Source organism: Lipotes vexillifer, unplaced genomic scaffold (assembly GCF_000442215.2).
Source record: "Lipotes vexillifer unplaced genomic scaffold, Lipotes_vexillifer_v1.1 scaffold811, whole genome shotgun sequence".
Classification (NCBI taxonomy): domain Eukaryota; kingdom Metazoa; phylum Chordata; class Mammalia; order Artiodactyla; family Lipotidae; genus Lipotes; species Lipotes vexillifer.
Window position 1 is genome coordinate 1,300,325 of NW_006775554.1, and position 14,624 is coordinate 1,314,948.

At 39.2% G+C, this 14,624-nt stretch overlaps 1 protein-coding gene across 1 annotated transcript in view; it reads right to left on the minus strand.

The window, feature by feature from the left end:
- Positions 1 to 14,624, minus strand: part of PALB2 (partner and localizer of BRCA2) — a 25,106-nt gene that overhangs the window by 5,073 nt on the left and 5,409 nt on the right. Inside the window, exons 5-12 of the mRNA XM_007450008.1 lie at positions 13,317 to 14,615; positions 10,367 to 11,190; positions 9,935 to 10,006; positions 8,058 to 8,219; positions 6,833 to 6,918; positions 6,419 to 6,580; positions 4,894 to 5,010; positions 627 to 714 (exon numbers count right to left, since the gene is read on the minus strand). Of these exons, the coding sequence (XP_007450070.1) occupies positions 627 to 714; positions 4,894 to 5,010; positions 6,419 to 6,580; positions 6,833 to 6,918; positions 8,058 to 8,219; positions 9,935 to 10,006; positions 10,367 to 11,190; positions 13,317 to 14,615 (2,810 nt within the window). The remainder of the gene's footprint in view (positions 1 to 626; positions 715 to 4,893; positions 5,011 to 6,418; positions 6,581 to 6,832; positions 6,919 to 8,057; positions 8,220 to 9,934; positions 10,007 to 10,366; positions 11,191 to 13,316; positions 14,616 to 14,624) is intronic.

Below are 14,624 nucleotides of genomic sequence, written 5' to 3' on the forward strand. Positions count from 1 at the left end.
TGCATCCTTTGTGTTCAGAGCTTCTGGGTGCTGATGCTCACAGAGCTGCCACTGCGGCTGGGCCGGTCAGTCTCCACACAGCGCTGAGCTGGCTCCTTCTGCCTCTGCTCATGGCTCAACAGTGGATACTCAGGCAGTTATCCCTGACTCCTGGACAAATACCTTCACCCTGTTCAGATGTTAACACTGGACTGTAAGCCAAGTCTATTAACGCAGTGGCTAAGAAGCTGTGTTGAGTTCTATATGAGAATCCTAAAGCCTCAGAGAAAAACATGTCTAGGACCATTTAATCATCCTTCCTAAGGGCATTCATTCACATCATAAATCATTTATGGCAATGTGGTTGGAAGCCAAGTCTGATAATAGGCATACTATTTCCAGGTACAAATTCACAGCTGGAAATCAAGGTTTGCCCTTAAGTCATACAGCCAGAAATTTTACCTAGTCATATTGTGCCATCGCTTATTTTCACTGATAAATTTTAAGAAAGAACAAACACTGCTATCCAATTTTGAAAAAAAACAGGCACCAGGAAGGGTCAGGTAATTACTACTTACTAAGTTATTGCTCTCACTCAGTGAGGCCAACAGTAACACACAAAGTGGTCCCAGCAAATCATTACTTACCATTTCAGAATAAGCTCTGTGACAGACTGAAGCTTGGTAGGAATCACCAATGTGCATCTTTTTCAGGAGTTGACCAGTTTTTAAATTCCTTGGACACAAAAAATAAATAAGGTGTAATATTCTTCCAGCAAATTGGTTTTCACATAATGTTCTTATTTATCACAGAATCCTTTAGGAGGTGACCAAGGGAAAAACTAAGGGACACAGCACCTTAGTTTTGTTTAGCCACCAATTTAGCTAAAAATAAAACTATAGTTTAACTTTGCCAACAGTGTAATTTAATAGTTTAGCTTTAGATCGAATCTGCTATGCCACGAGGGATAAATCTTTTCACATTCCATGAGAAAAGTTTTCCATTATCTCATTTTACTTGTATTGAAATTAGGCACATGGCATAGCTCTATTATTATGATTTTATCACTCTTCTTGTTATGCCTATATTTTCCATGGAAGACAATGGTCAGGAAACCAAAATTGGTTAGGGGAGAGACTACACCTAAAATAGACTTATAATTATGTCTCTATAATATATGTTTATACTAGAGCTAGACCAAGATAATGGAGAGAAAAGATAATGTGGCTAGTCCAAGATAATGGAGAGAAAATGGACTGAGATGGGATAAAAAATGGAAAAAGGAAGACAGGAGAGGGTGAATACAAAGAAGAAAAAAATAAAGTTTGTTGGAACCACTCCTTAGTTTTACTGAGGATTTGTGACACTGATTAACTGTTCTACCATGTGACTCTACTGGTGAGAAACTTTCAACTGGCACCTCATTAGCCACAAGATAAAGTCCGAATTCTTTTTCATGGTACTTAGAACCCTCATGAATCCAGCGCTGCAACACTATATTACTCACTGCTCCCTTACTTGAAAGCTTCTCATTGTCTGGACAAAATACTGTGCATATTCCTGGCTCTATATCCTTGTTCAAGCTATCCCTCCCAACGCGCTCCCCATTACTGACTAATTCTCATCCCTGTTTTTGACAATGCCCATCTATTCCTTAAGGCCTAGATTATGTCCCATCCCCTCCCAGCTGTATGAGCTCAATTTAGACTCCATCACTCCTCCCGGTCTGCACCAGTCCACAGAAATCTCCTCTCCTCCAATTTCCTATAGTACTAACCATAGGCCTCATTTTTTATTTAATATATACTGTAATAGGGTATAATATATTCATTCAACAAATACTTCTGAAGTTTCTATGCACCAGGTACTGTGTATAAAAACTGAAGAAAGAAAACTGAATTCTCATGTACTTATGCAAGGTTTTCCTCATATAAAGAACACCAGAATGGTTTATCCCTTACAGAGGTTAGTACAAGTTCTGTATTTAGTAACTGCATTTTCCCCAAATCCCAAAGCACTTTGCTTAAATCTCTATCACTTTGACCTTATGTAAATTGTAAAGGAAATATATACTTTGAATTGCAAAGCAATCTTATTTCCCTACTAGATTTTAGGGGCCTTGGGACCAAAACTCATATCTGATTCATATCTGCATCCTCACAGAGAATGGTACATAAGTAGAAACTCAAATACCTAGTAAATAATTAAAAGATGGGTGCTCTGTTAATATAGCTTGATCAAGATTAAATATTTAGACCTTCAGCAATAGTTTCAAAAAGGACCACTGAACCTTGATTATAACATGAATCACTTTAGACATCTAACAAATCAGGAGGTCAATAGGGAAGGTGAACAACTACTATATGTAAATGTAAAGTTATACAGAGCCCAAATGGTAAATGATAGATTTTGATAGACATCTATGAGTAACTACTCTAAGCAAGGAGCTAAGACAGACACTGAGAATAGATATAAGATACAGTACCTATCTTCAAGGACTTTCATAATACAAGGTAGTATATGCTAAGTTAAAAATAAGGGCATGGGCTTCCCTGGTGGCGCAGTGGTTGAGAGTCCGCCTGCCGATGCAGGGGACGCGGGTTCGTGTCCCGGTCCGGGAAGATCCCACATGCCGCGAAGCGGCTGGGCCCGTGAGCCATGGCTGCTGAGCCTGCGCATCCGGAGCCTGTGCTCCGCAACGGGAGAGGCCACAGCAGTGAGAGGCCCGCGTACCATTAAAAAAAAAAAAAAATAAGGGCAATATGAACTCAGAGAGGAAAACATCAATGAGGGTTGAGGTGCTACAACAGAACTTAAGGCAACTTAAGGCAACCTTAAACTTAGAATTTAAACTGATACAGGTTAAGTATAGAGGTCCCTTCCTAGCCTCAAATTCCATTGTGATCCCTTATCTATGAAATGCCAAAGGCTATTATTATTAGAAGCGGGGAACTGAAGGATGGAATGAAAAAAGGGAGTGAAGGAATAGGGAACAGGTGGAGAGGAATTTTTGTGAAGCATAAGGGAAATGAAAGCTGCAAAAAGCAAAATGGGCCCCCATTGAAGGTTTTATTTTTGGCGGCGGGAGGTAGGAGGTCTGGGAGGATGAGTATTTATAAAGTAATAGTATAAAAGATGATCTGGGGGCTTCCCTGGTGGCGCAGTGGTTGAGAGTCCGCCTGCCGATGCAGGGGACGCGGGTTTGTGTCCCGGTCCGGGAAGATCCCACATACCGCGGAGCGGCTGGGCCCGTGAGCCTGCGCGTCCGGAGCCTGTGCTCTGCAACGGGAGAGGCCACAACAGTGAGAGGCCCGCGTACCGCAAAAAAACAAAACAAAACAAAAAATGATCTGGAGGTTGAATATTGATTGATGGCAAGGAGACCAATTACTAGATTATATAAATAGTATAGGAGCCAAACAATGAAAGTCCAGACTACAGAAAGAGCAAAAAGAATAGAAAAAACAAGTTTTATTAAGAACACTGTTCTCAAATAAGACCTATGTGTGGAAACCCTGAGGAAAGTGCCTAAAGTGGAAACCTGCTCCTTGAAGACAGCAGGACATCTGAAAACAAAGTCTTCTGGCAGATTAGGTCATGGTCAAATTCCAGAGGCTCCCTGGTGGGGAGGGGACCAAGTTTCTCTCAGGGGTCGCGCTTTCCTCGTTTATTCCTAGAGAGTTAGGACTGGAAAATGCAGAACAGGCAGGTAGCAGTGACACTAATATCTTAACTTTCTTTCACCAAGACCCATTCTGGCCCCAAGGGAATAGTTAATGGAGAAGCCTTCTGAGAAAAAAAAAAAAATCAACCTATTCTCCTACTACAAATCAACCTTACAAGTGCCTGTGGCCGGCTGTGGTTCTCTTCCATGGTCAGGAAAGAGAGGTGGCTGGGGACTCTTTGACTTCAGTTTCCCTACCACAAATGTGTTAATTTGAATCTTGAAATCATGTTTTATACATCTAGTAATTCTGGATAGTATTCTAGACATTATGAATGACACATCACATAAACTCTGCATTCTGTTAGGTTCCTCTGAAAAATATTGATTTTTTTCCCCTTAGTAAACAGTGAAATTGGCTAAACTCAAATTCCAAATGCCGAAAACCCAGTTCAGTTCTTTTTGCTTTACCTGGGCTGCTTCAAGTCTGACTGCAGACATTCAGTTTAAAGGTCAGCCAGATATTTAGGTAGAGAATATAGCCAGAGTTTAGGGCTCCTTCTCTGGTTCTCTACTTTTTGGGATTTTTCTTCCTTGCTTTCTAGCTGCTGTAGTTACCTTGATCTCTATCCTTCATTCCTTTAAGCCAGCAGGACAGAACATTTTCTATCAGGCTCTTAACTGAGTGTGCAGACTGGGGCCTGCCCGCTGAACAGGAAATTCGCCCAGTGACATTTCCTTCTTCTAAGTATTGAACTCCCTCCAGCATATTTCTTTTTTTCTTGCTCTCTAGTGCTTTCAGATAGTTGATTTTTATATTTTGTGCAGAGTTCATAGGTATTTTAAGTAGGAGAATTAGTCTGAGAAAGCTACTCAGCCATTAACTGGAAGCAATTTTTGTGTGTGTGTGTGTGTTTTGGCCGTGCGGCGAGGCACGTGGGATAGTTCCCTGACCAGGGATCAAACCCGGGTCTCTTCAGTGAAAGCGCCAAATCCTAATCACTAGGCCACCAGGGAACTCCCAGCAGTAGATTTTTGTCAACAAAAAAAAATTTCATTTATTTTAAAATTGTCTGCTTGGACTGTCTGAATTAATCTTGTTAAGACAAGTATACAGCATTTGATAGTAAACAAACAAAAACACAATCATATTTACAGAGTCTCTTATTTAATCTTAATAACCCTGTGAAATTAGAGGTAAATCCTTATATTACAGATGAGGAAACTGAGGCCCTTGAGGGAAAGCTTACCAAATAACAATGTTGTTCATTATAGTGGTACCAAGCAGAGCTTCCTGCATCCCTTGAACCTCAGCAAAAGTTAGTATAGTCTCTTCAGGGTGCATCAAAAACTGTTTTTCTTTGCTTCTGCATTAAAAACGGCATTAAAAATCAGCACTTTCTACCAAAGCAGTTTCTAAGCAGCCCTTCTACATATTATTGAACTATGCATAATAAACACTAACCTGATGCCAGAAAAAAAGTCTCAGCCAGAAAACACATGTATTCTAAACTTGCTACAATGAACATTTATTACTTTCATATTACCTACCTGGATATATTACAAGCACCTCAAATTCATCATATCCAAAATTAAACTCACCAGCTCTCTCTTTAAACCTTGTGTTTCTTTCTGCATTGCTATCTCAACTAACCGTTCCACCACCCACCCAAGTGAGCAACCCAGAAACATGGACTTTATCCTTGTGTCCTTCCTCTCTATTTACTCAATCACCAAGTCCTAATGACTTTATCATCTCATCTCTCTCAAATCCATCTGTTTCGCCCCATCTCCACTAATGCTTTCCTAATTTAAGCAAACAATTATTTATCTCTTATTTTACTGCAACAGGTCATGGATTAAATAAGACATCAAGGTCCATGCCCGTTATTAGGAAAGACAGATAAATAATCACAATAGGGCTTCCCTGGTGGCGCAGTGGTTAAGAATCTGCCTGCCAATGAAGGGGACACGGGTTCGAGCCCTGGTCCGGAAGATCCCACATGCCTCGGAGCAACCCGTGTGCCACAACTACTGAGCCTGCACTCTAGAGCCCGCGAGCCACAACTACTAAGACTGTGAGCCACAACTATTGAAGCCCGTGCGCCTAGAGCCCATGCTCTGCAACAAGAGAAGCCATCGCCATGAGAAGCCTGCGCATGGCAACAAAGGGTAGCCCCTGCTCCCCGCCACTAGAGAAAGCCCACGCACAGCAACGAAGACCCAACACAGCTAAAAATAAATAATTAAAATAATTTTTTTTTAAATCACAATAAAGTGTAACAACTGTATAACAGACATAGAGGATGCTATGAATTCCATTTTTAGCATGTTGAATTTGAGGTATCCACAAGATGTCTAATAAGTAGGCATGTAGGTCTAGAGGTTGAGAAAGAGCTCAGAGTTAGAAATGTATGTTTGCAAGTAGCCAGCATCCAGATGGTACCTGAAGCAATGGAAACCGAGTTTGTGAAACCAGAAAAGGGTATAGGATCTTGAGGTATTTCTAATACTTAAAGGACACACAGAGATGTCGAGGGAGACTGAAGAACAAACTACACTTGCTGAGCCTCTCTGCTCCACTGCCTTCTTCCCTGCCATGTCTGGCTCCACCCCCCTGAACTGCTTCTATGTTATAGCCCAGTATTGAGGCAGAACCTGCTATACTACACATACAGCAGAGAAAACAAGATGCTACTGATTCAACTTTCTCTGAAACCCTGTGATAAAATCATTCTTGATCTAATAGTTAAAATCAACCAATGCTTTTCTTACCCTCCATCTTCTGCAAACGTCATGATCTCTACTTGTTGATCACAAAGGGTCCCACTGCTACTGACTAGCCTCCTCTTTGTCAGGCCAAGCACAGCTTTTATATTTCCAGAACTCAGGAGCACTTGCTTTTCACTTTTACCATCAGGAGAACAAAGTAGTGCTCTAAACCAAATATAAGGAAAAATGCAGAGAAGTCAGGAGTAAGTCTTTAATATTAAAGAACTAGGTTCAAACTTTAAAAGGAAACTTCAGTTAGGGATGTCATTGATAGTTTTGTTTGTTTATTTTTTAACAAATCTCTCTTTAGACTAAATTTAGATTCTTTCAAGACTCAAGACTAGGTTATAACTTGTGCTCAAAACAAGCTGAGGAAGATCAAGGGAAAGAAAAAAATACTCCTTGAGAATTACATACCTGATTTCTCTGATTTCCAAATTTCCCAAAGCCACACACACAAGATTACAAACATCAGGCACTAGAACTATCTGTAATACTGGGACCTAAATAAAACAAAGGAGCCAAAAATTATATTTGGTTGTTTCATCTTTAATTAATCTAAATTTTCCAAAATTTGTCACATTCCTTTCTAGTGTCATTATACCAGGATAGTTTCCGACATCTGAACAAATGTGAAAACGTTCAGCAAACACCCTCTTTTTATAAGCTTAAATCCAAATAAGCTATGTGCATAATAGTGTTTACTGTGGCATTTATTTAACACAATCTATGCTCTAGCAATGGGAGAATAATTCAATAAATTCTGGCATGTGGATGAATGGAACAATCTGTAGCCATTTAAAGTAAGTTTATTCACTGAACAAATATTTATTGAGCAACATTCTGCAAAGCACAGTGCTAGAAGCTGGGGGTATACTGGAGAACAAGAATGAAATCTGCCAAGACAGTAGTAAATCTTAAGCATTCTCACCAAGAAAAAAAAAAAGGAAACCGTGTGGTGATAGATGTGTCGATTAACTTGATTATGGGAATCCTTTCACAGTGTGTATGTATATCAAATCATCACATGTGTACATCACAAATGTACACTTTAAATATATTACAATTTTATTTGTCAACTATACCTCAATAAAGCTGGAAAAATAAAATTCAAAATAAAAAAATAAGTAAGTATGAAGAATATGTAGAAACCAGGAAACATGTTTATACGGTAAGAAAAGGCAGGCTTAAAAATTTTAGGCACACTAAGATTGCAACCATATTAAGATATGTAAAAAGGTAGACAAGGACAGAAGAAAATATATACAGAAAAAAAAGTAGAAATAACATTTTGGTGAGAGGTAAGGAACAGAGGTATCAGCAAGTTTAGAAGTCAGAATAGATATGAAATTCCAAGTTCCCCCAGCAGGTCTAGCGTAAAAATCCATCTCTGGATAAACATATGATAAAGCAAATAAAAGCACAGTGTTAATTGTAGAGACTAGATGCTGGGTATATAGGTGCCCCCTGCACCACTTTTCTGTATGCTTGAATATTTTCATAACAAAATGTTAGGGAAAAACCGCATCTCTCTTGCTCTGTCTTGCATAGACATAGATCCCATATTTTTGGTAAGCTGCACATCTATATTACCATGCAAATGATTGGAAAGATCTGTTTCAGCTATAATATTCTGACTTACCTCTGCAAAGTGCCAGGAATAAATTTTTTCCCACTGCCAAGTATCCAGAGGTTTCCAAAGAGAAACTACGTATTCACAAGCAGTTATGATACACCGCTCTTTGAAACCAGCTATTTCCCACCACATGGCACTCACATCCACAGAACAGGAACCTGAAGGATTCTGACACAGAATGGCAACAACAGTTATGTTAAAGGGATCCTTGGGGGCTGTTTAATAAAAAGAATAAATATGAAAAGTAATGGATTACAAGGATTAGATGAAATACCAACTAAATGTAATTAAAATTTTATGCAGGTCAAAAGAAAGAGCTTTGTGGGTCTTACGTAACTACAACAGTTGTCCATACACACTTACAGTGATAGATTTAAAAACATGTAGCTCCAGATTGGAAAAGATTCAGAATTAACCACAAAAAAATAGACCATAAGAACTAACTGGAACATTAGTTCCATAAGAACCTTTGGAAATGAAACATTCTGATGAAGCACCCATGGGTTGAAGAGGGAATAAAACTGAAAGAACATATTATTTCTAAACGAACATGCAGAATGTGGTGGCCAAAGCAGTATGCCCCAACCCCCCGAAACAAAAAAAAAAACAAAAACCTATAATTATAAAGGTATTTATAAGGTAAGCAAGCAACTCAAGAAGTTAGTAAAAGAACAATGAAATAAGCACAATGATAAACAGAAGGAAGGACTTACTAAGGATAAAAACAGGAAAAAAAATGAAATAGGAAATCAAAAAACTCAATTAACAATCAACACAACCAAAAACCACTTTTTTTGGAAGACCTATAGGATGGACAAACCTCTTAAGTCTGATATAGGAAAAAAATACTTTTATATAGAAATAGGGAGTGAGAAGAGAGAGGCTTAACTGCATATACACAGACCAAAAAGCTATAATAATAATAAATAACTTTTTACCTACAAATTTGAAAATATGAATGAAATGGTTGATTCCTTTAAGAAACTAAGTTATTAAAACTGATTCATGAATAGCTTTGAAACAACATAGGTATCATTATGTGTTTTTTATAGGAAAGGAATCTGGGGCTCAGAGGCTAAATGATTTGTCCCACATCACACAGCCAGTGATCCGCAGAAATAGTTTATGTGGATTTAAAGCTCTTTCTTCTACACCAGTTGTTCTCAACTAGAGGCAATTTTGCAACCCTCCCCTGGGGGACAGTTAGCAATATCTGAAGACACTGTTGGTCATCAGTACTGGGAAGGGGGTGTTACTGGTAGAGACCAGGGTTGTTGCTAAATACCATACAATGCACAGGCCAGTCCCCTACAAGAAAGAATTATCCAGCCCCAAATGTCAACAGTACTGAGATTGAAAAACCCTGCTCTACACCATCCTACTTCAAGTATAAAACGTTAACCAGGACAGGGGTCTAATCCACTTCTCAGGATTTACCAAAATATCATTAACAGAATACTATAATTTATATTTCTCAGAACCATATATAACACATAGCATATGAAAATTAACCATTCACTATGTCATAACCTAGAACTGCTACCCATTTTCTTACAAATCACCACAAGTGATTCCTCTAGAAATACTGCATCATTTGGGTAGAAGAGTCATGAATGACCCCCCCCCCCCGTCAAAATACCTGATTTAAAATTTAGATAGAGAGTTAAGTTGTTCTTGGCAATAGCTTGACATATAAATTTCTTCAGAAGATCTCAAAATATATTCACAGGTAAATATTGTGGAAAACAAAGAATTTAAATGTTTTTCTGAATCTATTCTATCAAGTTTTTCTAATGATCAAATTCTTCTGCATTTTCCTATCAATTCATCACATTTTTCACATGTAAGACACAAGACATATTATAAGTTAATAGTCTTCCGACCTTTAACTTTGAAACCAATTGTAGGGTGCCTGGGTTTAAGCTATCACAAGCAGGAACGTCTGCTATTTCAGTCTGTGGAAACAAAAGTCACATAATTAATTTATACTTTATGTATGATATCTGCCTGCATCACTCACTCATCAAACTATTTCCTATGTTTTATTTTCTATGGTAACAGCAGCAAAGTTCCAAATGCAACAGCTTCATTGATAACAAAGAGAACAGGATCCCTTATATTTAAAAATATATATATTTTAATTAATCCTAATTTCCCCAGAATGAACTTAATGTTTATAGTGAAGCCGTATCACAGAAACATGTTAAAACATTCTTCAACACTGAGGAACTGATGTGTAAGGTGGTCACGCTGTCCATATTCACTAAGATACTTCATTTCTTCAGAGAAAATTTCACAAAGGAAGCAGTCTGTACCTGTTCAGTGGAATGTTTCCGTGATTCCTGGCACGTGTTTCCACGGAGCTGATTTTCTTTGTAGGTTGATGACTCGATGGGTAGAGCTGTTGCTTGGGGACCAGAGTCACAGTCACGGGAAGGCTGTCCTTCCCTTCCTGCCACATGCAGGCTGCTATCTAATTTTGGTGGGCTGCTCCAAAATTGTTTATGGTCACTAGCAAGGCTGACTGTGGCTTTTAAGTAAGAAAGCTGGGGTGTACAGCAAGCTTGTCCAACAACCTCTGCAGACACCTTTTCTCCATGGGCTTGCGAGCCAAAGGCTGGAGTAGAGCCTAAGACGGGGAAAGTGGGTGAGCATAGGTCTGCTGTCGGTCTGCCATTATCATCAGGTGCAACAGTATTTACAGGAGTGAAAAGTAAAATGGATGAAGAAAGGCCCTTCTCCTGAGGCTGGCTTCTTTGGTTTGGCATTTTAGGATGTGCCTTTCCTGGCAGGATGATCAGTTCCTCTTTCCCATCCTCCTTTCCTATAGTGATTTGTTTAGGGGTCAGTTGCTCCACAGCAACACAATTTCCCCCTTTAAGATGTCCCTCTCCATATATTTTTGATCCAAAAGGCTCCATCAGCTTTTCTGAGCAAGACTTCAGTTTTTCAAGCTTAAGAGGCCCAAAGTCTTCATCAGGTAACTGAAAGTCTGTGATTTTGAGAAAAGGTGACAGATGCTTTAAATTTAGCATTTCACTCTTATGATCTGGAGAAATGAAAGCATCATCATCCAAAGATAAATACACGTAATTTCTGTAAGAAAGGGAGTCCTCTTTTTGACAATGACCCTCCTTCTCTAAAACAGAAAGCAACAGAACAAATACCCAACAAGAGACATTAATTCCTAACGAAGAGTGAGATTCTAAACTCCAATATAGTGCAGAGTTCATTACTTTTCCCACCATGACTCTGAAATCTCAGTGAACAGTTCAAAAATCAGCCATAGGTTAGTGGTTAACTAGCAGCTCCTCCTGCAGGAGCAAAATCAATGTGGTGCTGACAGCACTAGCTAGAAGGGAGACGGGGGTGGAGTCCCAGCTCTGCCACTGATTCACTGTGTTACCTTGGGCATGTCAATTCACTTCATTTTCTTTGTCCCTCCTAGGGGAAATGGACTAAGAATCTCTAAAGTCCTTTCTGATCCAGAACTATGATTCCAACAGGCTACCAGAGTACCGTCTACAAAATGCTGGCCCTTCTCACTGAAGAAAACTTAGTCCCCTTTTCAAGCAAAGAGTAATTTACTAGACTTAAAGCGACAGGAATTCTGTATCACTCAAAGTGTAGCTGCATCCAACACCTAATAAACAGATAAGAAAGCTGTGGTTTATGTATACAATTGAATATTATCAGCCATAAACTGATACAAGCTACAATGTGGGTATATCTCAAAAACTAGCTAAGTAAAAGCAACCAGACACAAAACGTCACGTATTGTATAATTTCATTAATATGAGATACCCCAAATAAGTAAGTCCACAGAGATAGAATACAGATTGGTGGTTGCCAGGGACTGACGAGAGGAAATGGGAAGACACTGCTTAATGGGTATGGGGTTTCCCTTTGGGATGATGGAAGTGTTTTGGAACTAGATAGAGGTCATGGTGACACAACACTGAGAATGTACTAAACGTCACTGAATTGTTCACTTAATTTAAAAAGGTTATTTATGTTATGTGAAGGTCACCACAAGAAAAACATTTTTTTTTAATGTACCTGCAGGTTACTGAAATCACAGCAGATTATTTCAAAGTATACAAAAGAACATTTCAAGTTTATTATTAGGTTGCCCTACATTCCCATTCCTTTGTTTTCTTGTTGGCCTAAAAAATGATAAAAAAGTCATGATTATTATTTTTAAATTAATTAATGAATTGTAGCTCATAGACCAAAGCCTGTGTCCAGTGGTATAGAGCAGCTGGCTGCCTGTTGTGTAAATAAAATTTTATTGAGACGATCACATTTACATATTATCTATTGTTACTTTTTTTTTTTTTTTTTTTTTGCGGTACGCGGGCCTCTCACTGTTGCGGCCTCTCCCGTTGCGAAGCACAGGCTATGGACGCGCAGGCCCAGCGGCCATGGCTCACGGGCCCAGCTGCTCCGCGGCATGTGGGATCTTCCCGGACTGGGGCACGAACCCGTGTCCCCTGCATCGGCAGGCGGACTCTCAACCACTGCGCCACCAGGGAAGCCCCTGTCTGTTGTTACTTTCACACTATACTCATGTAGCTGTGATGGAGCACAAAGACTATATTTCATATCTGGCCCTTTACAGAAAGTTGCTGAGCTCTCACACAGAACTGGAGTGAATGATCTAGATTTTGTGCTCAGCTTACCAGATATAACTCCTGAGAAAATGAATAAAGAAGTTTAAATTATAACATGTCACTTGATATCCTTCAAAATCTGTGTCCTACAAACCTCAGAGAGACTGTATTAGATATTTTACCCCCAAAAGTGGCTCAGAAAAATTTCATTTTGCTAGACAATCATCCCTAAGAGTTTGTCAGTGGACTCTTGCTTTGACACAGATTTAATTTTATTTCAAAAACATTTCCTATATTAGTTACTTCTCCCCATGGATAAAAGATTGTATGGTACCTGAACAAACACTAATTTTAGGTAAATATCCAATATATTTTCCTTCGAAGTGTCAACTTTTTCAACCATATTTGTGAACTCTGGCACCATCCAGCTAGGGTTGAATTCTGACTCTGTCATTTTAAAGACAGATTACTTTGATCTCCTTGCCTTAGTTTCCTCATCTGTAAAGTGAAGATAAAAACAGATTCTACCTCATGTACAGTTGGTGTGATGATTCAGTGAGTATATGTACAACATTTAGAAAGTGCCAGGCACATAGTGTTAGCTACCACCACCATCAACCACAACTCAATTTACCTTTACCTCTCTTCTTACCATGAATAATTGCTTTTTCATTCTGATCTTTGTGCAAGGCAACTTCTTCCTTGGACCTATTAACACCTGATGTGCCAGAAGTTGGCAAAAGTAGTTCATGGTGATCTAACAGAGGGGTGCAGACTGACTTTCTTCTTCCTTTGTGTTTTCTACCAGATGGCTGGGTAACCGCCTTCCTAGAAAAGTCATTTTTAGTGGGGCCAGCGGGAGAGTTGACTTCAGTTAACGAGAGAAGTTTCTGAGGACTTTTTGAACTTGGTTGTTCTGCGTACGTGCCCGACATCTTAATTTCACTTCGGTTGGTTTCTTCATTGGAAACGTTTAACTTTTTAGCAGATTCCTTATTTTTAGTTTTAAAGCCCTTTTTTCTGACATCCAAATGACTTTGCATTACAGCCTCCAGGGCTACTTTCCTCTGGCAATTTGACGTGCGTCGTGTTGTTCTAACATAATATTCTGCAGGAAATAGAAGGCCTTCAAGCACTGTGCAAGAATGTGTTTGATTTTCTGTAGAAACAGGAGAAATTACTTCTAGGCTAAGACTCTTAGACTGACTTAGAACTTCTTTTTCCAGAAGACTTTCATTTCTACCACCAAGAGCATTATTGGGAGATTTAAAAGACATCTCTGAGTGATTTTGTTCTTTTAAGTTTCGGTTTTCATTTGCCACTAAGTTATCGTAGGTGAGTTCATTTATAGACCATGAATTAGCTGCCTCCAAGTTAGGACTTCTAGGCGGCTGGTCACTTGCACTTATACTTTTGTTTACCTCTGGGTTATCTGTAAAGACAGTCATTTTTTTGTTTTGCATCTCTAAGTTTACAGGCGAAGCAGGGCTAATGTTTTCTAAACTGTGAGTAGTAAGTTCACAGTTACTTTTAGGAGGCTCATGCTCAAGGTGCTGACCACTACTGCTGACTGATGGAATATGCAAAGGAAGAGTAGTCACCCTGGGGAAATTATTTCCTCTTAAGAGTGCATCAACATCTCTCTGCGGTTTGGCGTTTGGCAGAATTAATACACTCCCTACATTAGCTCCTGTAACTCGTGCTGGAGAATCGGGAATGTCAGACTTAGGACTTGACAGGTAAGTTCTTATCTCAGTTACAGGTGTCTTAGGATTTTCTCTATTGATTTCTTCCTGTTTCTTTAGTCTTTTTCCAGAGAGTATAAGCGAATCAATGTCAAAGAAAGACTCTCTCTCCTGTGAAATAAATGTTCTCTCCTGTTTCTTTCTTCTCCCTAGCAGCTTACTCTGCCTTTTCTTACCATCGGGGCCACTGACCCTGTAGGGACAATGTTCTTGGA